General features: G+C 45.5%; 1 protein-coding gene across 1 annotated transcript in view; it reads left to right on the top strand.

Moving 5' to 3' along the window:
- Nucleotides 1-2,881: 2,881 nt before the first annotated feature.
- LOC103740162 (sorting nexin-6-like) overlaps nt 2,882-21,906 on the top strand; it is a 97,268-nt gene continuing 78,243 nt past the window's right edge. The window contains 3 exon segments of the mRNA XM_008840717.1: nt 2,882-2,932; nt 16,549-16,659; nt 20,868-20,989. Of these exon segments, the coding sequence (XP_008838939.1) occupies nt 2,882-2,932; nt 16,549-16,659; nt 20,868-20,989 (284 nt within the window).

Raw genomic sequence — 21,906 nt, 5'->3', positions numbered from 1 at the left:
TCAGGGATGAGCCTAGGCTGATTGCTGCTCCTTGTAGGGTCCAGGCACCTTGCTTTCTTTTTCTTCCTGGGACCTAGTCGGCTGATGCTGATCCTGGGCTCAGTTCTATTGAGGGTACTTGCTTGTGCTCATGGATGGGCCCGGGCTGTTTTGCGCCACTCTGTGGGGCCCAGGCTCCATTCCATAGATGCTTGGCCAGGCACTGTTGCCTTTGCCAGGGCTTTGTGGGGAAAATGGCTGCCCAGGGCTCCTGTGTCTTCCTGGGTGGGCCCAGGATCCTCTCTTGGAGGATTTTGCCTGGGCCCTTTGGGCTTTTATAGCAGGGCTGCTTTGTCCATTTTAGTTTTATTCTGGTAGCTGGTGTCATCGGGGAAGGGGTTAGGCCTGGGCTGTTTGCTCCCTGTTGTCGGGCCCAGGCTTCTCCCTTTTGACTCTGCAGCCCAGGCCCTCTCGTTCCAGTTATGGGGAGCCTGGGCTCACTCCCCTGGATGGGACTGGCTTGAGGTCAGTGATGGGCCTGGGCTTCTCCCTTAGGACTTTTCAGACCGGGGCCCTTGGTCCACTGTGGGGAGCCTGGGCTCTGTCTGTTGATAGGACTGGGTTGTGGTCAGGGATGGGCCCAGGCCATTTTCTCTGCCCTGCTGGGCCCAAGCTGCTATCTTGTAACTTTTGGCCTGGGCCCTGTTACATCGATGCTTGGCCTGGGCTCCTGGGGGAAAATATTTTCCCGAGGCTCCCAGGTGTCTTCCTTGGTGGGCCCGGACTCCTGTCTTGGGGGATTTTTGCCTGGGCCCTTTGCGTTGTTGAGACCGGGCATCTTTGTCTTTGTGTTTGTTCTGTCCCTGTCCTGCCCTGGGTGGCACTGTGGCATGGAACAATCCGGGCTTGTGTTTGCTCCACTTTGGAGGACCCAGGTGGGCTTCTTCCTCTGGGGTCTTCAGCCCTGGCCCTACATGATCACGGGCCGGGGCCTTTTTCCCTTGTCCACACTCTTGGGTTGGGCGGGCATGTGCCCAGGTCTTTTGCTTCTCTTGGCCGGGCTTGGGCTTCTTTGTCAGGTGTTTTTTCCAGGCCCTGTTCCATCTGAGCTGAGCCCAGCGGGCTCCACCCTGTCTTCCCGGCCTGCTGGATCTCAGCACCTGGCCCAGCATCTGCTGTGCACATGGGTCATTGGGGGGCAGAGACACCATTGTTTGCCGCCTCGCCAGGCTACCGGCTCCTCCAGAGGAGGTGGGGAAATCTCGCTCTCCTGGTGGGTGGGGCCTTGTGGCACCAGAGGATGGGTGGTGGAGTCCTGGAGTTTAGGTGGAGGTTAAGCCACAGGGCAGGATCCCTCAGTGTCTGCTGTCTCTGTGCATAGGACATGTGAAGGAGAAGTCTTGCAGTGGTGTGCTGGGTGCACATCGTCGTTGTCATCAGGAGTGTTGGTGCCAGCCTTGTAAGCCTGTGTCGGTTTTGCCTAGGTGAGTTTCAGGTACCACCGTGCCACCCAGGTGGTGGTGTCATTTTGCAGAACAGCTGGGGTCATGTGGCCGGGGCTGGGGGACATTGTCTGATTGTGGAGAGGGCCCTGAGTCACCCATGGTGGGGGATGAGGGTGGCTGCTGGGAGTCCGTGGCCAGGGAAGTCAAGACAGTGCCTGGGCGGGGATCGAGTCCCTGTGCAGCAGCCAAGCTGTCTGTCCTTCCATGTTGGGCGTGGACACCAAGAAGGGCTGAGGTGTGATCCTGGCCTCTTGGATGGAAGGAAGTCACCTGAGCTCCAGTGAAAACAGGGTGCGGTCCACACACCCTGTCGTTTCACAATCTGCCATGCTGCTCCTTCATCCACGAGGGGTCTGGAGGCCTTGAAGTCCTGCACCATATGTCCAACGGATTTTGATGAGCTCTCCCCAGGTGCCTGTCCTTCCCTGGATGAGCCAGGACACCACCAGGAACCTCTGTGGTCCTGGCTGCCTGGGTCTAAGGAAGAGGCCTTGGCTCGAGGTGTGGGTAGGATGGGGGTGGTGTGTGGGGTGTTCGGGGTTGGGTGGGGTGTGAGGTGTGTGTGTTGGGGGAGCGGGCGGGCAGTGGTATCGGGGGAGGGGATGTTCGCGAGCATACGTTCGGGGAGGTGCTGGGGCTTGGAACAGGGTGTTTCCCACTCACCAGTGGTTTGTTGGGTCCATCTCATCATCGTCGTCATCTTTGTGGTCAGGAGTTTTGGATACCTGCCTTGCAAGCCTCTGTCGGTTTCACCCACATGTTTTTTGTGGTACCACCACAACACTCTGGTGTTGGCGTGGTTTTGCAGAACGTCCGGGTCGGGTAGCCTGGACTTAGGCATGTGGTCCTGTTGGGGAGAGGGCCGTGACTCACCCATGGTGGAGGTTGAGTGTGGCTCCAGGGAGTCTGTGGCCGGGGAAGTCAAGATGGGACCTGGTCAGGGATCGAGTCCAGGTGCGGCCCACACACCTGGGGTGGTGAGCTGTAGCCTGGCTGTCTGTCCTTCTGTGTTGCGCCCGGACACCAACAAGGGCCCCAGTGTGATCCCGGCCACTTGGAAGGAAGGAAGGCCCCAGGGCCCAGGTGAAAATTATGCGGCCCATACACCCTGCCGTTTCTCACCCTTCATCCGCAAGGTATCGGGAGGCCTTGCCATCCTTCAGCATCGATCCACCAGGGTTGTCGAGCTCTCCCCAGGTGTTTGTCCCTCCCTCGATGGGCCCGGACACCAGCAGGGCCCGTAGTGTGATCCTGGCCCCCTGGACCACATCAACTGGCCTGGGACAGGGTGGCTGCATATTGGGCTCGGTCCAAACTAAACTGCCTCTTCTCACCTTGACAGGCTTCTCCTTCATGCATTGGCGCTCCGGAGAACTGGGTGTCCTGCATGATCTCGCATGGGGCTCCCACCCCATGGAGTGGTGCCATTGGGAGCTGGCGGTTTGAAGGTAGGTGGAAAACGGGACCCAAGTCTGGGGGTCTCGTCTGGTGTCTGGCCAGGGACTGGGGTACCAGGGGGTTGCATAGGTGTTTTGGCCTCTGTAGAGAAGGCTCTTTCTCTCCTTGGGTTGGCCCGGGCTCCTTTTCCCAGTTCCCAGCCCTCTTCTCCCTCCTCTTTCCTTTCTTTTGTTTTCTTGTCACAGCTCACCTGTGATGGTGAACTTACCTGGGATGGTGAGCTGTAGCCGGGATGTCTGTCCTTCCCTGGTAGCGCCAGACACCACAAGGGGCCGTGGTGTGATCCTGGCTGCCTAGATCTAAGGTACAGGCCTGGGTTTGAAGGTGGGTTGGTTGTGGGGGGCCTGCGTGGGGTGTTTGGAATTTGGGGGAGTGTTGAGGTGGTACAGGGGGATGCGGGGGCAGCATTTGGACAGCGATGTTTGGGTGTGTATGTGCATGGTGGGGGATGGGGCTTGAGAAGGGTGTGTCACACTCACAAAATTATTAAGCTCTATGCAGGTTGTCTGTCCTTCTGTGTTGGGCCTGGACACCAACAAGGGCCATGGTATGATCACAGCTCTGTGGATCTAAGATTGAGGTCTGGTTCTGGGGGATGGGGTGTTGGGGCATGTGAGGGTATGCGGAGGGAACTCAGTGTGGCCCACTCACCCAGGATATTATGCTCTATGCAGCTTGTCTGTCCTTCCTTGTAGCCCCAGTGTGGCTGCCAAGGAAGCCCATGGTGTAATCAGTACTGGCTCTGTACATCTCAGGACTGTTTGCGGTGTAGGTGGGGTGAGGCCCACACACCCTGCTCTTTGGTCCATGTCTGTAGGGTTATATTGAAGACTTTAGTTTCCGCCCTGTCCCTTCACCATAATTAAACCCCAAAGTTGAGTTGTTACGTGTTTCGTAGAAAATGGATAGTAGATGATGAATAAACAGATCAATAGACAGTATCTGATGAATAGATAGATATTTAGATAGGTGATAGATGGATAGCCAAGTGATATATGATAGACAAATAGATAATACATAGATGATAGAGAGGTAGGTAAGTGATAGAGTGAATAAAGGTTTCATGACAGAATGTTTTAGGCAGACAGGGTCAAGAGCAGAACTTCATCCATGGTCACCCAGGTTCTCCTAACCCTTTCTCCCTAGAACCTGGGAGCTTCTCCCTGTTTCTCTGCATGAAGAATATGGATTATAGTCCAGTCCTTACCACCAACCAGGTATCCCTTCCCACCTCAGTGGTGCCTCTGCTGCCCTCTACCCAAGGCCATTCTGTTACCATAGCAGTCCCAGAACTCTGACCACACTGCATCTGGGCACCAAAAAGGGAGACCAGGCCCTCAGTTTTCTCCACTCCTGGTGTGTTCTTGCTGCCAGCAGACCTATACAACTCGTCCTCAGAGCAGTGCTAGGAGATGGCCAGAGGCTGGTTTCAGAGACATTGCTTGGGAACCACCTCATGTCCAGTGCTATTTTGCCTGGGAGGGACCTTCAGCCCTGGGCGGGGGAGCACAGGACATGATGCTCCTTTCTTATCTGAAATGTCTGAGTCTCAAACCCTGCAGTATCTTTTCTTAGGCTCATTTTTTTGTCAGAGTTCTCTCGTCATTAAGCCTGCAGGGGGCCATGTCCTCCTCCTGGGGTTAAATACTTTAGTTTCCAGCTGTTCCCTCACCACCTTTAAACCCCAAGCTTGAGTTGTGATGTGGCTCTGTAGCACTGTACTTTCCTAGCATATCACAAGGCTGGATTTCATCAGAAAGACACCAAAAATGGAGACAGAGTGAAAGATGATTACATAGAACAATGGATGGGTGGATGGATGAATTCACGGATGAATGGGTGGGTGGATGGATGGATGGATGGATGGATGGGTGGATGGATGGATAAGTAGATAGATCATAGACAGAGATAGATTATAGATAGACTGATAGATAGATAGATAGATGATAGATAGATAGATAGATAGGCAGACAGATTATTCACAGGTAGATAATAGGTGGATAAGTAGCTAGGGAAATAGATACCTAGATGATAATTAGATAGATGATAGACAGGTACATAGATGATAGGTAGGTTGTGAGAGAGAGAGAAAGAGAGAGATAGAGATGATAGGTAGATAAATGATAGGTACATGATTGTTAGATTGGTAGATAGACAGGACTGATAGGTAGGTGATTTTTAGATAGATAGACAGATAGCATGGATAAAGACTAATCTATGGGGCTGAAGAGATGGCTAAGTGGTTAAGAACACTGGTTGTTCTTGTAGAAGACCCAGGATCAAATCCCAGCACCCACATGGCAGCTACCAACTGTCCATAACTGCAGTCCCAGGGGATCTGACAGCCTCTTCTGACCTCTGCGGGCATTGCATGACAATGAGTGCATTTACCTACATACAGGCAATACATGCATACACATAAAACAAAATAATTTTTTTTAAAAAGATTATGGTGTTTTTGCAAAGCAAGGCATTTAATATCTTAGTACTGCATTTATGTCCGTGGAAACAGTGTGTTGTGTTATGAGAGCCTTTCTCTGGTTTAAAGATTCAAATACTTGGGGCTGGAAAGATGGTTCAGTGGTTAAGAGCTTGCACTGCTCTTCCAGAGTATCTGATTTTAGATCTCAGCACCAGTAAGGGCCCTGGTGTGATCCTGGCCGCTTGGCTTGGATGGAAAGAAGTCTTCTGGTCCCGGGTGAAAACAGGGTGTGGTGCACACACCTGCCGTTTTGCACCCTGTCAGGCTGCTCCTTCATCCACGAGGGGTCAGGAGTTCTTGCTGTCCTGCAGCATCAGTCCACCGTGGTTGGCGAGCTCTCCCCAGGTTCCTGTCCTTCCCTGGATGGGCCGTGGTGTGATCCTGGCTCCCTGGAACACAGCAACTGGCCTGGGACAGGGTGCGTGCACATTGGGCACGTTCCGCACTACACTGACTCTTCTCACCTTGCCAGGTTTCTCCCTTCATCCATCAGAGGTCTGGAGAACTGGGTGTCTTGTACAATCTCACATGGGCTCCCTCCCCGTTGAGTGGTGCCATTGGGATCTGGGGGTTTGAAGGCAGATGGAAAACAGGCCCCAAAGTGGCGGGGTCCCGTCTGGTGTCTGGCCAGAGACTGTGGTACCAGGAGGTGGCCTAGGTGTTTTGGCCTCCGTGGAGAGGGCTTTTTTTCTCCTTGGGTGGACCCGGGCTACTTTTCCCGCTTCCTGGGCCCTCTTCTCTCTCTTCTTTCTTTCATTTTCTTTTCTATATTTTTTACTTTTTCTAGAGGTTCTTTATTTTCCTGGCACTGACCACAACTGGGTCAGGGATGAGCCTGGGCTGATTGCTGCTCCTTGTAGGGCGCACGATCCTTTCTTTGTCATTTAGTCCAAGCTCTCATCAGCTGATGCTGAGCCCAGGCTCAGTTCCGTTGAGGGGACTTGCTTGTGGTCAGGGATGGGCCCAGGCTTCAGTCTGTTAACTTTTTGCCAGGGCCCTGTTCCTTCCACGTTCAGCCCAGGCTGCACCACCTCGACCAGGGCTTCATGGGAAAAATGGCTGCCCAGGGCTCCTGTGTCTTCCTGGGTGAACCCAGGCTCCTCTCTTGGAGGATTTTGCCTGGGCACTTTTGGTTTTTGTGGCAGGGTTACTTTGTCCCTTTTAGTTTATTCTAGTTTATTCGGGGACTGCTGTCATCGGGACAGGGGTGAGTCCCGGGCTGTTTGTGCCCCCTTGTCAGGCCCAGGCTTGTCTCTTTTGACTCTTCAGCCTGGGCCCTCTCATTCCAGTAATGGGGAGCCCTTGCTCAGTTACCTGGACAGGACTGGCTTGAGGTCAGGGATTGGCCCGGGCTCTTTGCTCCACTTTTTAGGGCCCAGGCTTCTATGTTCTAACTCTTTGCCTTCCTGGGCCCTTTTGCATGCATGCTCAGCCTGGGCTCCATGGCCTTGGCCAGGGAAGCTTGGGGAAATCGTCGTCTGGGGCTGCTGTGTGATCCTGGGTGGGCCCAGGCTTCTCTTTTGGGGGGTTTTGGTCCGGGCCCTTTGTGTTTTTCGCCTGGTCATCTTCATCTCTCTTCCTTTTTTTCACTGGCTGCTGTTGGGTCAGGGATGAGCCCCAGGGTCCAGACAGTAGGAGGAGAGGATACAAGTTGCCCTCTAACTTTCATACATGTGTGGCATGTGTGCCCCCAAAAAATATTTTTAAAAAGGGAGAGAAGAAAGCCTAAATCTCTTAAAAAAAAAAAAAAAAAAAAGAGGAGTGTGTGCGTGTGTGTGTGTGTGTGTGTGTGTGTATTCAGTTCTTCCATATTTTGGTGTTGTGGAACTGTTGAATCATAGTAACTAGAATTGTGTTATGTACTGTGCAAACTGTGTTCAATTAATACCATCTTAACCCTGTGAGCCCTGTATTCCTCTTTTTATTTAACATTTATTTATTCATTGATTCACTTACTTTAATGTGAGTGCATGTATGGGGTTCATGAGTGCTGTGTGCCCTTGGAGGTCAGAGGACAATGTGGTCTCCTGGATCCAACTTGGGTCATTAGGCTTGGTGGTAAGCACCTTTATTCACTGAAAAACTTCCCTGGCCTCCAACAACCACTTTTTAAACTGACACCTGATGGGGATAGAGAGATGGCTCATTGTAAAAAGCACTGCTTACTCTTGCAGAGGACCTAGGTTTGGTTCCCAGTACCCACATGACAATTAACAACCTACATGGCAGCTAACAACTGTGTGTAACTTCAGTTCCAGGAAGAGTCACCTTCTCTAACCTCCATAGGCATTGCACAACACAGGTGTACTAACATACATGCAGGCAATACACTCATATACATAAAGTTAAAATAAAATAATAAAACATTAAAACACTAAACTGACACCTGAGAAGTTTCTGTTGTTTACTGAAGTTTGATGACTTACACAGTTATTTTGCTATTTCCTTAATTCAGGATCAGAAATACATAGCTTGTTTAAATTTCCATGTATCATATCCATCCTGATAGAAATAGATAGCCACAATTAGAACTTCAAGGCATTGCTTTTTTGGGAGGGGTCTTTTTGAGACAGGGTCTTCCTGTAGCCTTGGCTGGTCTGGCGGTTGCTGTGTAGACCCAGCTGGCCTTGATCTCACAGAGATCCACCTGCCTGTGCCTCCCAAGTGCTGGGATTAAAGGTGTGTGCCTGCCTGGCTTATCTGCTCAGTCTTTAAGGAATCTTTTCATTTATGGTTTATGAAATTATTTATTTATTTATTTGGTATTTGGTAGGTGGGTATGGATGTGAATGCATGTGGAGGTCAGAGGACAACTCACAGAAGGCTAGTCTCTCCTACCAAGTGGTTCCTGGGGATTGAACTCAAGTTGTCAAGCTTGGAGGAAGGTACTGCTGCCATTATATTGGCCATTTTTTGTTGTTTTGTTTTGTTTTATTTTGTTGTTTTTCAGACAGGGTCTCCCTCTATAGCCTCAAGATTCCTGATCTTCCTGCCTCCCATTCCCAAGTCCTGGAACCACATGTGTGCATCACAATACCCAGTTTTAGAAAGGGAGTCTTAAACAAAAGCATGAAGTGCATGTTTGATCTAAGTTGCAAAAAGAGACATCATAGATTCAAAAATAACATGGACAAAGCAGTAAGTAGGCAAAATAAAAGCCAGTATTTATATTTTTTCATTTATTTTTACTTAATGTGAATTAGTGTTTTGCCTGCATATAAGCGTACCATGTCCTTCAGTGCCTGAGGAAGCCAGAAGTGGGCATCAGATCCCTTTAATTGGAGGTGTAGAGGGTTAACTGCCATGTGGGTGCAGGGAATGAAACCCTGAGTCCTCTGGAAGAGCAGCCATCTCTCCAGCCCCACAAAACCAGTGTTTTGTTTTGTTTTGTTTTTGTATTTTTGAAACAGGGTCTCCCTGTAGCCCCAGCTCTCCTGGAACTCACTATGTAGACCAGGCTGGCCTTGAACTCACAGAGATCTGCCTGCCTCTGCCTCCCGAGTGCTGGCATTAAAGGTGTGCAACACCACGCCAATGTATTTCTTGTAGTTTAATAATTAAAATGATTAAATCAGGGCTGGAGAGATGGCTCAGCACTTAAGAACACTGGTGGTTCTTGCAGAAGACCCAGGTTCGAATCCCAGTACCCACATGGCGGCTAACAACTGTGTATAACTCCAGTCCCAGGGCATTGCATGACACGGGTGCACTTACCTACTTGCAGGCAATACACACACACACACACACACACACACACACACACACAAATAATAAAATTTAGGGAAAACAATGAGTAAATCATTTCCCTTTGGAGTAGGGTCCAAACTCCTTAGGCTGGCATTTGTTGCTATTCATGACCCTTTGTGGCTGGCTGCGCAGTGCCATCCTTCCCCACACATGCTCTAGTCTGCTTGTCTTTGCTGAGGCTCCTCCATAATTTGGTTCGTGTATGTGTTTCAGTGTTGTAGAATGGTCCCCATGCACACATTTTCTTTGGCTGGAAATTCTACTTTAAAATTTGCAATGTATACAGTATGTACCAGGTTTACACAGATTCCAAAAGATTTAACTGGCCAAGGTCATATACAGCCAGTAGGAGCTGCAGTGTAGCTCCAGGGTCTGGCACTTAACCTCTTTGTTTTCACCAAAATGAGCTAACTCCTAAATACTAATCTAGAATTTTGTAGACTCTCAGGGAAAAGGGAGGGCCTACCAGAAGAAAGGGTGGCACTTGTGGGTAATTCGGTTCTCCTTGGAGTGCCTGATCTTACTGGGGCTGAGGTTACAAAAGGGAGGTATGGCTAGAAGACAGAATTTAAAGTGCATGGTGGTAAAAGCTGCAGGCACTAGGAAGTGCTGAGGGTTTGGTTTTTGTAAATACTGATTTAGTTTATTTTCTATGAATGTTTTGCCTATATGTATGTGTAGTGCATGTGTCCCTGGTGCCTATGGAAGCCGGAAGAGGGTGCCAGATCCATACAACTGGAGTTACAGGTAGTTGTGAGCTACCATGTGGGGCCATGCATGGTGAATCACTTCTTTAATCTCAACAACCTGAGCACCTAAGGCAGGAGCATCGGAGGGTGTTCAAGGCCAGCCTAGACTATGTGGTGAATTCCAGGCCAGCCTGAGTTATAGAGGTTCCATTGGGGGAAGAAAAAAGTGGTTGTGGCCTGGAGAAGCAGTAAGTGCAAAGAATCCCAAGGTGGCATGGCTGTGTGTTCAAGGAACCCAGGGAGATAGGTGGCAGCACTGCAGTGGGCCAGGAGCACAGTGGATTAGATATGATGTCAGATGGAGATCTTATATCTGGAGGACAACTGTAAGGACTTTGACTTTTCCCCAAGTGGGAACCCCTCATTTTGAGCACAGAAATAATTTCTAGTGGATGAGATTGTAGTGGTGGTTCTGTAGGGAACAGATTGCAGAAGGGCAAAGCAGAAGCAAGAAACCAGTGGGAGGTTACAATAATGGGCTATTTTTTCCTTCTTCCTTTTTTCCTCTATCCATCTCCATACATTTGCTTTACCAGAAAAATAAACTGATTTCTAAAGAATGTTCTAGGGCCTGTGTATGGTGGAATACACCTTTGGTCCCAGCACTGGGGAGGCAGGGGCAGGCAGAGCTCTTGAGTTCAAGGCCAGCCTGCGGTCTACATAGTGAGTTCCAGGCCAGCTGGGGCTACAGGGAGACCCTGTCTCAAAAAGACCAAAGGGGGAAAAAAAGAATGTTCTGGGACTGGAGAGATTGCTCAGTGGGTAAAGGCACCTGCTGCCAGACTTGATGGGCTAAGTTTAATCCCTGAGAACCACATAGTGGAAGGAGAGACTAAACACACACAGGTTGTTCAGCTTTGGACCTCCACACATGCCCAATGGCGTGTACATGTATACATACATACACACACACACACACACACACACACACACACAAAGGGAATGTTCTAAATTATATATTTTATTGGTAAATTATAATGTATTGTTAATGTAGTTATTACTAGTAAATGATAGGGACTGTCCTTATTTTTCAAATTATATTTGTGTGTTTTCATGTGTGTGGGGGGGGTGCATGTGCCACAGTGTGTTTGTGGAGGTCAGAGAACAACTTGAAAGTTGATGATTCTTCTTTCAACCTGGGGTCCCTGGGATTGAATTCAGGTCATCTTACTTTACAATAAGTACCTCTACCTACTGAGCCAAATCTTTGGACCATGTCTTGTTTTGTTTGTTTGGGTTTTTTTGGTCTTTTTGAGACAGGGTCCCCCCATAGCCTTAGCTTGCCTGGAACTTGCTATGTAGACCAGCCTGGCCTTGAATTCACAGAGATCCACCTGCCTCTGCTGGGATTAAAGGCATGTGCTACCATGGCTGGCCCATGGACCATGTCTTTTTGTCAAAGATATATGTGGAGAAATAACCAGGCAGCATTGGACAGGTTTTTTTTTCCCATTTTAAGGCAGAATCATATAACCAGGCTGGCCTCCGATGTCTGTGTAACTGAGGATGCCTTGAACTTCTGATCCTCTGGGCTCTTGTCTCCCAAGTGCCAGACTGCGTGTGTGTATCACCACACCTGGCTTGGAATCTTTAATTTACTTTTGAATGATAACCATATTTTTGTTGCTTAGTCCACATTTTGTATCCTACTCTTTCTTTTGACTAATGATACAAATGTTTAACCTAGTCAGTCTCTAAAGAAAGTACAAAGTTTATTATCTCAAATAAAGATTAAACCAGTTAAATGTTGTGTAATTAGAAATTTTCCCAACTGAATTCACTACTTTCAGAAATTTAATTAAATGTTTGTGATTCACAAGCTGCATTAAGTCTTTCCCATAATAAAATCTTCTAAAGTTACTGATTTTTTCCCCCAAACATAGAAACAGGAAATTTTTTTTATGTATTGACATTACATTTACAATATAATGCTTTATGAAATCTAAAGTGTATGTGATTGAAGTTTATTTTTTCCTGTGTGATAATTAAAAATGAAAAAATCTTATCAGTTAAAATATAATTTGTCAATGGGGCCGGAGAGATGGCTCAGTGGTTAAGAGCACTGGCTGCTTTTGCAGAGGATCTGGGCTTGGTTCCCAACACTCACATGGTGGCTAACAACCATTCTTGACTCCAGTTCCAGGGGAATCCAGCTCCCTCTTCTAACCTCCTCAGGCACTGCACAACACAAGTGTACTTACATACAGGCAGGCAGTACACTAATACACATAAAAATTAAAAAATAAAATTTTTCATGATACATCTATTTCAGGTATGTTTAAATCTAAAGATTCACGTTGAAGCAATATATAGCACATTAGCTCTCGGTGAGGTTTGTGCTGATATGGGAGTGACTTCCTCTTTCTACGCACACCACCTGATGCACTTAGGAAGCAGTGCCATTTCATTTTAGAGACTGACTGCTATTATACATCTTGGTGATTGGAAACAGGACATGGAAAAAAGTGCTCAGTACATGAAGTGCAACTTCTTGTCAAACAAAATTATCCTTTGTGTCTACTTTTCTGTAAGTTCAGGAACTGGGAAATACCTATTGTATTGTATATGACTATGGGAAGTATCAGAGTGAACACTCTGCCTGATGTTTTATATTAATTGTGACATTTAGATGAAAGCTGTGAGGGCCTCAGCTGTCGGGCTGCATGGAGCAGAACTGAGCCCGTTCCACTTCTGGTGATTCACATGGACTTCAGTCAGCTCTAGACCTCAGTTGTTCTTGTTTTGTTTTGAGAGAGGGGCTCACTCTGTAGTAAACTCAGTTTTTTTTTAAAAATAAAAAAGACATCTGGGCATGGTTTGATTCTAGCACTTGGGAGGCAGAGGCAGGTGGATCTCTGTGAGTTTGAGGCCAGCCTGATCTACTCAGTGAGTTCCTGGTCAGCCTGGGCTACAGGGGATACCCTGTCTCCAAAAGACCAAGAAAAAAATTACAGTGGAAGACATTTGATGTTAGCTTTTGCTCTACACACGCACAAGCATGTACACCCCTCCCTCAACATGCATATACCATACACAGACCAAAAAAAATGAAAAAAGAAAAAAAAAACTAAAGGCATAAGGATGGGAGGGAATTTGTTAAAGGGGTATAAAGGAATTTTCTAGAAATGATAGAAATGTGCCATATCTCAATTTGGCATGCAACCTGTATGCTTGTTAAAACTCAAATGAATTGTAAAGCTTTTTTGGGTGGGGGAAGGGGAACAGGGTCTCACTATGAAACTCTGACCTAGAACTGAGGTCTGCCTGCCTCTGCCTCCCAAGTGCTACAATTAAAGGTGTATGCCTCCACTCTCAGCAGTTCTTTGTTTTTTGATACTGGTTCTCTCCTTGTAGCTCAGGCTGGCCTGGAGCCACACCACACCTGCTATCCTGTATATCAGTTTTGTTTGGAAAATACTAATATAGGCAGTGAAAACAACAAATGTTTGCCCATTTATTGATCTGGTTATTTATTTATTTTTTGGCATTAAATATTTTAGTTCTTTACATATTCTGGTATCAATCTCCACTCAACTGACTCCCAATTTTGTAGGCTGCTTCATCAGTCTGATAATTGTTTTTTTGTTTTTTATTTTTTGTTTTTGCTGTGAGAAATGTGGGCTGAGGATGTAGCTCTGTGGTACAGCACTTGCCTACTATGTGCAAGACTCTGGGTTTGATCACACACATGTACGCACACACACACACAAAAAAAAAAAAAAAAAAAGAAAAGGAGAAAATAAGGGCCCGAGTCAGATGCAGGAAGATCTCTATGAGTTTGTGACCAGCCAGTGCTCCATAGTGATATCTCAGAAAACAAAATGCCAAGAATAGAATAGAGAAATGCAAAGTTATTATTACAAAGGCTGTATGGTAAATGCACTAGTTTGCTACAGATGTAACAAACTACCACAAACTTGGTTTAAAACAACAGCAGTGTAGTCTCATAATTCTGGAAGTCAGAAGTTAGAAATTAGCACCAGTGAGCTGGAATCCAGTGTCTTCCCTGCAGAGTGATCTTCCAGGGTCTCTTCCTGGTACTCTTTCAGTGTGGAAGTAGCTGCCAGCAGTCCTTGATTGGTGGCTGTATTACTCCGAGTCCTGTGGTCATTATCTTCTCAGTTGCACTGGTATCTGTTTCAATTCTCCCTTAGCCTCCTTTTATAAAGATACATGTGATTTTATTTAAGGCCCACCAGTATACCTCAAAATCCTCAATTGACTAACATCTGCAAAGGTACTTTTTGCCATATAAGGTCTGTTCATAGATTGCAGGGATGTGGATATAGATCTCTTTGGGGAACCATTACCACAACAAATACCTTAAAAGTAGCCTTAGTATAGTTAAATAACAAAAAAGGAAAGAGATTCCCTACTTTTTTTTTCTTTTTTTTCTTGGTGGTGGTGATGGAGGAGAAGGAGTTGAGACAGGGTCAAGCTGGCCTTAAAATCAGTTCTTCATCAGCCTCCAGAGTGTTAGGATCCCTGGAGAGGGTCACCCCCTGCTCCCTTTGTTTTGGTTTTGCATTGTCTTATTGTCTGGGAGAAGAATGAAGTTACATAAAAGCACACAGAGCCTGGCTTAATTCCAGCCCTTATTCCAAAGACAGAGAGAGGCAGGCGGATCACAAGTTCGAGGCCAGCCTGTGCTGCACAGTGAGACTTGTGTGTGTGTGTGTGTGTGTGTGTGTGTGCGTGTGTGTGTATGTGTGTTTGAGTGTGTGTATGTGTGTTTGAGACAGGGTCTCCCTGTAGTCCCAGCTGTCCTGGAACTCACTATGTAGACAAGGCTGGCCTTGAACTCACAGAGATCTGCCTGCCTCTGCCTCCAGAGTGCTGGGATTAAAGGCGTGTGCCACTATGCCTGGCTCATGAGATGTCTTTTAAGAGGGAATTTTCTTTAAGGTATTACTTTCATTTTCCAGCTCGCAAAAAAATGAAAACACTTTATTGATCCTTTTTGAGACAGTTTGGCTATAGCCCCAGCTGACCTGGGAAGTATGTAGACCAGGCTGTCCTTGATCTCAGAGATTCCTCAGCATCTGCCTCCTGAGTGCTGGTATTAAGGGTGTACATCACCTTGCCTGGCAAAATTATTTTTAAAGGCTTTTTTATTATGTGTTTTCCTTTTATGTATCTAGGTGCACTGTGTGTGTCCAATGCCTGTGGAGGTCAGAAAAGGATGTCAGATCCCCTGGAATTGCAGTTATGGACAGTCATGAGCCTCCATGTGGGTACTGGGAACTAAACCCAGGTCCTCTGTAAGAATACCCAGTGCTCTTAACCGCTGGGCCATCTCTCCAGTTCCATGGAGCATGAGTTTTAAATGCAATCAGAAAGAAGCACAGTTTGGAATTCACTGTTATTTTAAGAAACTGGTTTAGGGAAGTTAGTTTTTTAAATTTATGTATTAATTTTATGTGTATGAGTGTATTGCCTGCATGTATAAAAGTGTACCCATGTTGTAAAATGCCCATGGAGGTGAGAAGAGAGTTTGGAGAGCATCAGATTCCCTGAACTGGAATTACAGACTGTTGTTAGCAACCATGTGGGTCCTGGGTATCAAACCTGGGTCCTCTGCAAGAGCAGCAAGTGCTCTTAACCACTGAGCCATCCCTCCAGCCACTAGGGAAGTTACTTTTTGAAGATTAGCTCTTAGGAATTACAGTACCTAGACATAATGTAAATTTAATTTCGAGGTTTACATGTGGGTGGGTGTATTATTTTTTGTACTAGACAGTAAACCTATTGCTTTGGGGGGGGTAGGTCTTCACCGTACCACCGATCTACATCTTGACACCTCCACATGCCCCATATTTTCCCCCTTCCACTGTCTCCCCACTTTAAAAACTTATTTGAGACAGGATTTCCCTGTGCTGCCCAAATGGACTTTGAACTCAGCTCTATACCCCAGGTGGCTTTGGAGTTATAATCTCCTTCTTTAGTCTTCAAAGTAGCTCAGAGTATAGGCCTAAGCCACCAAGCTATGTTACCAAGGATGGCCTTGAACTACTGGTCTTCCTATTTCCATTTCCCAACTACTAGGATGACAAGCATAAGCCACCATGCCTGACTTTTACAAATAGTAGTTATTTTCTTTTATGGTGTGCCTCTAGCTAGTGAAATTACTGTCTTACAATGATTATATTTTGGCTCTCGGGTACATTTTCAGATTGCAGATCTCTTTTTCTTAGAATAGTTGAGCTTAAGATGGGCATGGTGGCCCAGGTCTTTAATCCCAGCACTGGGGAGGCAGAGGCAGGCGGATCTCTATGAGTTCAAGGCCAGCCTGGTCTACATAGTGAGTTCCAGGACAGCTGGGGCTACAGGGTGACCCTGTCTCAAAAAGGCCAAAAAGAAAAAAAAAAGGAATAGTTGAGTTTGGCTTATATTTGGTAGGATAACTTAAGTGGTGTTAGCAGTAACAATATAGTGACTGATTTTTCCAAAGATCTGAGGATAATTTTCCCTGGCTGTCTTATAGTTTTCATACCAGCATTTAAATTAAGTCACGTACAGTCGTTCACATAAAGTTAATTAAAAAAAATCTTAAATCTTAAGTTGTGAAATGTTTATTGTTTCTTCCTGTAATTTTTACTTTTATTCAAGAGAATTGCTATCTCTACAGAGTTCATTGCCAAATTTTAAACAAAATGAATTTTCTTTTGCTTGACAACATGAGGAATTTATCTGGCTTCATGATTCCTTCATTGAAAATTCAGACTGTGCAGGTTACATTGTAATTATTGAGGTTTCATTTTCTTTTTTAAGTATAGATTTATTTTTACATATTTTTCTTTTTAAAATATATTATTATTTTATTTATGTATATGAGTGTATTGCCTGCATGGATATAAGTGCACCTGTGTTGTACCATGCAATGACTATGGATGCTGGGAATTGAACCTGGGTCCTCTGCAGTAGCAGCCTGTGCTCTTAATCACTGAGCCATCTCTTCTCTCCAGTCCCAATTTTTTTAAATTTATTTTTCTATGTTAGTATATGCCACATATTTGTAGGTGCCCATAGAGGTCAGAAGAAAGCATTGTATCCCCTGCACATGGGTGGAGTTATAAGTGGTTGTGAGCCACCCAGTCTAGGGTGGTGGGAACCAAACTCAGGTCTTCTGGAGGAACAGTAAGTACTCCTAAGGACTAAGTCATCTCTCCAGCACTTACTTTACTTTTAATTATGAGGGGTGGGGTGGATGTGTGTGTGTGTGTGTGTGTGTGTGGTGTGTGTGTGTGCCTGCAGAAGACAGAAGCATCACATCCTCTTGGAACTTGAGTTACATAGATGTAAGCTATCCCACAGAGCAGGGAACCGAACTTGTGTGCTTTGCGAGAACAGTACATGTCTTAATTGCTGTGAGCTACCTCTTCAGCCCATATGTGTATGAGTGTATCGCCTGCATGTATGTGAGTGCACCTATGTCATGCAATGCCACAGAGGTCAGAAGAGGACTTCGGCGTCCCCTGGAACTGGCATTAAAGACGGTGCATAGCCTCCATGTGGGTGCTGGGAATTGAACCTGCATCCTCTGCCAAAGCAGCCAGTGCTCTTAACTGCTGAGCCATCTCTTTAGCCTCCTTTTCTGAGAGCATTTTACATACTCATGCAGCTTTGTTTAACATTTTTAGTAATTGATGTCATTTGTAAAACATGGCAGTTAAAAGGCATTGGCCTACCACCTTTTGCCCTGAGTTTTGAGACTGTTGTACTTTCTCAGTCTAACTTGAATTCATTTTTTTTTTTTTTAAGATTGTGTCTCGCTATGTAGCTTGGCCCTTTCCTGACCTGAGCTCACTGCAGCAGTTTTCTTGTTCTGCCTCTCAAGTGCTAGGGTTATAAGCATGAGCCACCACACCCAGCAAACTTACATTCTTACTATTAGTATTGCAGTGGGCTTGGCCTGGAGATTGAAGAAGTGTTTCAAACTGTGTAGTCTAAAAACCCATAAGTGAAGAGATAGAGATTGGAAGACTTCTTAAGATGTTGTAATTGAGTAGGTAGTTCTTCCCCAGCTGTTGACCACATTCAGATTTGTGAATTGAATTGTGAATTCCCTAGGGTCATCGGGACCTGGTTCTGTCTCTGCCCGGTGGCCATTACTCCCTCGCAGTCATTTGTTTCCTTTCTGTAGCTCAGATTTTGGTGAAAGACCAGTGGTGCAGTCTCTTTTTCCATTCTAATTCTGCCTTTTCCCTCTACCTTCTTGTGTGATGGTGGTTTTTTACTACTTTCTCTATAGACTGTCTTGATTGTCTATAAAGACATTGTAGTGGTATAGTAGGTGCTCAGTGAGTATGTACGGAATTGTCTGTGATGCGTCTGGTGCTGTTGCTTTCCTTGGTGTAATCCTTCTCTTGTCGCAAGTTTTTTTTTCTCACTATTTATTTGTTTGTCTTTACATTTGGAATTTTGAGACAAGATCTCTTGTCCTCAAGGCTGACCTTGAACTTGGCTGTGTAGGGGATACTGACCTCAAACTCTTGATCTTCCTTCCTTCACCCCTCAAGTGCTAAAATTTCAGGTGTGTGCTACAACTGGCATTTAAACTGGTTTTGATTTTTGTTTGTTGTTTGATACAGGGTCTTATATATTCTAGACTGGCCTGGAACTCCTGTTCGTTTTGTCTCTACCTCCTGAGTGCTGGGATTACAGGCATGTACCACCGCAGTTTCTTAACTGGTTTATTTTTGTTTTTTTTGACAAAAATTTCACTATGTAGCCCTGACAGCATTAAAACCTCTATGTAAACCAGTTAGTCTCAAGCTCATAGTGATCTGAATCATGGGATTGAAGATGTGCTACCATGGTAGCTTGTTTTCTGTTTCATTTTATTTATTTTTGCCTGTTTTATTGAAGTTTTGTGAATTTCATAAAGTATATTTTGATTGTGTTTAGGTCACCTGTCTGCACCCCTATATTTTTTAATGATTTAAAAAAATTTGGAGGTTGGTCTGGCATGGTGGTGCACACCTTTAATCCCAGCACTTGGGAGGCAGAGGCAGGCAGATCTCTGTGAGTTCAAGGCCAGCCTGGTCTACGTAGTGTGGTCCAAGACAGCTGGGGCTACAGGGAGACCCTGTCTCAAAAAGACCAAAAAAAAAAAAAAAAAAAAAAAGCCTGTTCTAAAACTGCTTTACTAGGACCCTTTTTAATTTTGGAAGACAACTTGCAGGAACCAGTTCACTCCTTCCCCCATGTGGGTTGCAGAGATCAAGTAAGGTGGTCAGCCTTGGTAGCAACTATTGTTACCCACTGAGACTTCTCACTAGGTAACTGGGCCATCTCACTGTCTCTAGGAACAATTTTATTATAACTTGTTTTTGCAGTTATGGGGATCAGACCCCTCCTGTGTGGGTCCTGAATGCTAGACAAGCCCTCTACTAGTGAGCATTACACCCCAGCATATTGTTTTTTTTCTCACATTTATGTATTTATTGTGTCAGAGGGTGCATGTATAAAGGTCAAAAGATAGCTTTTGGAAGTCCTTTCATGTGGGTCCGTGAGATCAGACCATCAGGCACCGGAGGCAAGGGCCTTTACTCCCTGAATCATCTTACCAACCCTTTTTTATTTTACTTTGAGACAGGCTCCTTACTGAGTTGTCCAGGCTGGCCTTGAATTTGCTGTCTTCCTGCCTGAGCCTAACAAGCTGGCCTTATACGTATGTGCTACCATGACCAGCTCAAAAACTATTTTTTTTAATTTTTTAAATTTTTATTGTTATTTTATGTATATGCATATATTGCCTGCATGTAGGTAAGTGCACCCGTGTCGTGCAATGCCTGCAGAGGTCAGAAGAAGCTGTGAGATCCCCTGGGACTGGAGTCACAGACAGCTGTTAGCAGCTAAGTGGGTGCTGGGATTTGAACCCGAATCTTCTGCAAGAACAACCAGTGTTCTCAACTGCTGAGCCATCTCTCCAGCCCCTGAAAACTATTTTATTTAAAAATGTTGTGTTAATTTTTTAAATTTTTGGTGTAGGTATATATGTGGGGAGGGGCATGCCAGTGGGATTGCAGGCATGTGCCTCTGCATCTGTGTTTTCCCTCCCTCCCTCCCTCCCTCCCTCCCTTTCTTTCATTTTGGTCTTTTTCAGACAGGGTCTCCCTTTAGCCCCAGCTGGCCTTGAATTAACTGTATAGAACTGACCTGATCTCACAGAGATCTGCCTGCCTGCCTCTGCCTCCCTGGTGCTATGATTAAAGGCATGCACCACCACACCTAGCGGCATCTGGGTTTTGCATGGATTCTGGGGATACAAATTCAGGTTGGCAGGCTTGTGTGGCAGAAGTGCTTTTACCTGCTGAGCTTGCTCTCCAGTCCTTGTGAACTATTTTAATGCCCCCCCAAAAAACCAAAACAAACAAAAAATAGAACAGTAGATGACTGGAAAGATTGCTGCAAGTTCTAGACCAAAAAAAAAGGTGTTATACTTATTTCTTCCTTGATATAAAGAGACATACAGATCTTAATTTCTAGAACTAGTGAAGTTCTCTAATCTGAATTTGGGTATTTGTAGTGCTCAGTTCGTTCAATCTACCTTTAGCTTTCTTAGCACAGTGTTGTTTGAGGCAGGGTCTCACTTTGTAGGTCAGGCTCTTCTGCAGCATACCATGTAGCTTAGGGTGACCTCAAACCTGTAGCCATCCGCTGTCATGAGCCATCCCTGTCCAGCTTCAGACCCAGGCTTTTAAGGTGACTATGGTACAATGCTACAAGAAATGAGAGGGTTGGTGAAATGGCTCATGGGATAAAGGCATCGCCACCAACCCTGAGGGGTGGCATTTGTCCCCTGGTCCCACATTGGTGGAAGGAGAGAACCTACTGTCACACACGTTACCCCCGATACACACACACACACACACACACACACACACAATGTTTAAAAAAATTATGGAATATTCCTTTAAAATTAGTGACTTGGTCTTGTTATAGATCCTGCCAGCACCACGAAGACCTGATTTTGATGCTTCACAGGAAAAGCTACAGAAACTTGGAGAAGGGGAAGGGTCGATGACAAAGGAGGAATCCACAAAGATGAAACAGGAGCTGGAAGCGTACATGATCGTTTTGTTGTGCTTTTGTGAATTGTCCTTGTTTTAAAGGCTTTTTTTGTGCTCTCTGGTGTCCCATTATTTTAGCCATTTCACCATACTGACTCTGAAAGATCCAGGTTTATTTCAGTCATATCAGCTAGCATTAATGATCATAATCAGAGCCTACAGGAAAATTAGAGCCTTGTCTCCATTGTCAGATTCTTTTAATAAATGTAAATAAATTCTGAAATCTAAAAGCTTATAAAAAAGAGTAGGAGGAGAACATGACTTTTAAAAGCAGCATACGAATTTAAATTATTTTAAGGCCTCAGTTATCACCAACCTATTTCTCAATATGTACCTCCTCTAAAACTTCCAGTTTGTGTAGGTAGAGAGTACTGAGCAACATTTTCCATGTTTTCTTTAAAACAAAATACTTAAAAAAAAAAGTCTGGCATGGTGGCACATACCTATAATCCCAGCACTTGGGAGGTATAGGCAGGAAGATCAGCAACTCAAGTCCAGCCTAGGCTACATGAGACCCAATTTCAAAAATAAAATATAGAAGTGCTTGGATATATAATTTCCTTTACTCTGCTGGCTGCTTCTAACTTAAAGGAAAAGAATGGGGAAAATTAAGGAGAATAGTTAAGAAATTTTTTTATTATTAAATGACTATCCGTGGGACATGGAAGAGATGGCTCAAAGGTTAAGAGCACTTTCTGCTCTTATTGAGGACCAGAGATTCGGTACCTAGACCCACATTAGATAACTAGGGGATCTGACATCCTCTTCTGGCCTCCATTGGCACCCTCATGTACTCACACATACAAAAAATTAATAAATTACTATTAGTTTCATATACTCAAAAGTTATGGAATTTTAATAGTTGCTGAAAATAGTTTCCCCTCCCCTTTTAAACTAAACTTTCAAACTTT

Source organism: Nannospalax galili, unplaced genomic scaffold, assembly GCF_000622305.1.
Source record: "Nannospalax galili isolate Female #2095 unplaced genomic scaffold, S.galili_v1.0 scaffold1201, whole genome shotgun sequence".
Taxonomy (NCBI): Eukaryota; Metazoa; Chordata; class Mammalia; order Rodentia; family Spalacidae; genus Nannospalax; species Nannospalax galili.
Note: the sequence above shows the minus strand (reverse complement) of the source record. Positions and strands in the feature narration are given on the sequence as shown.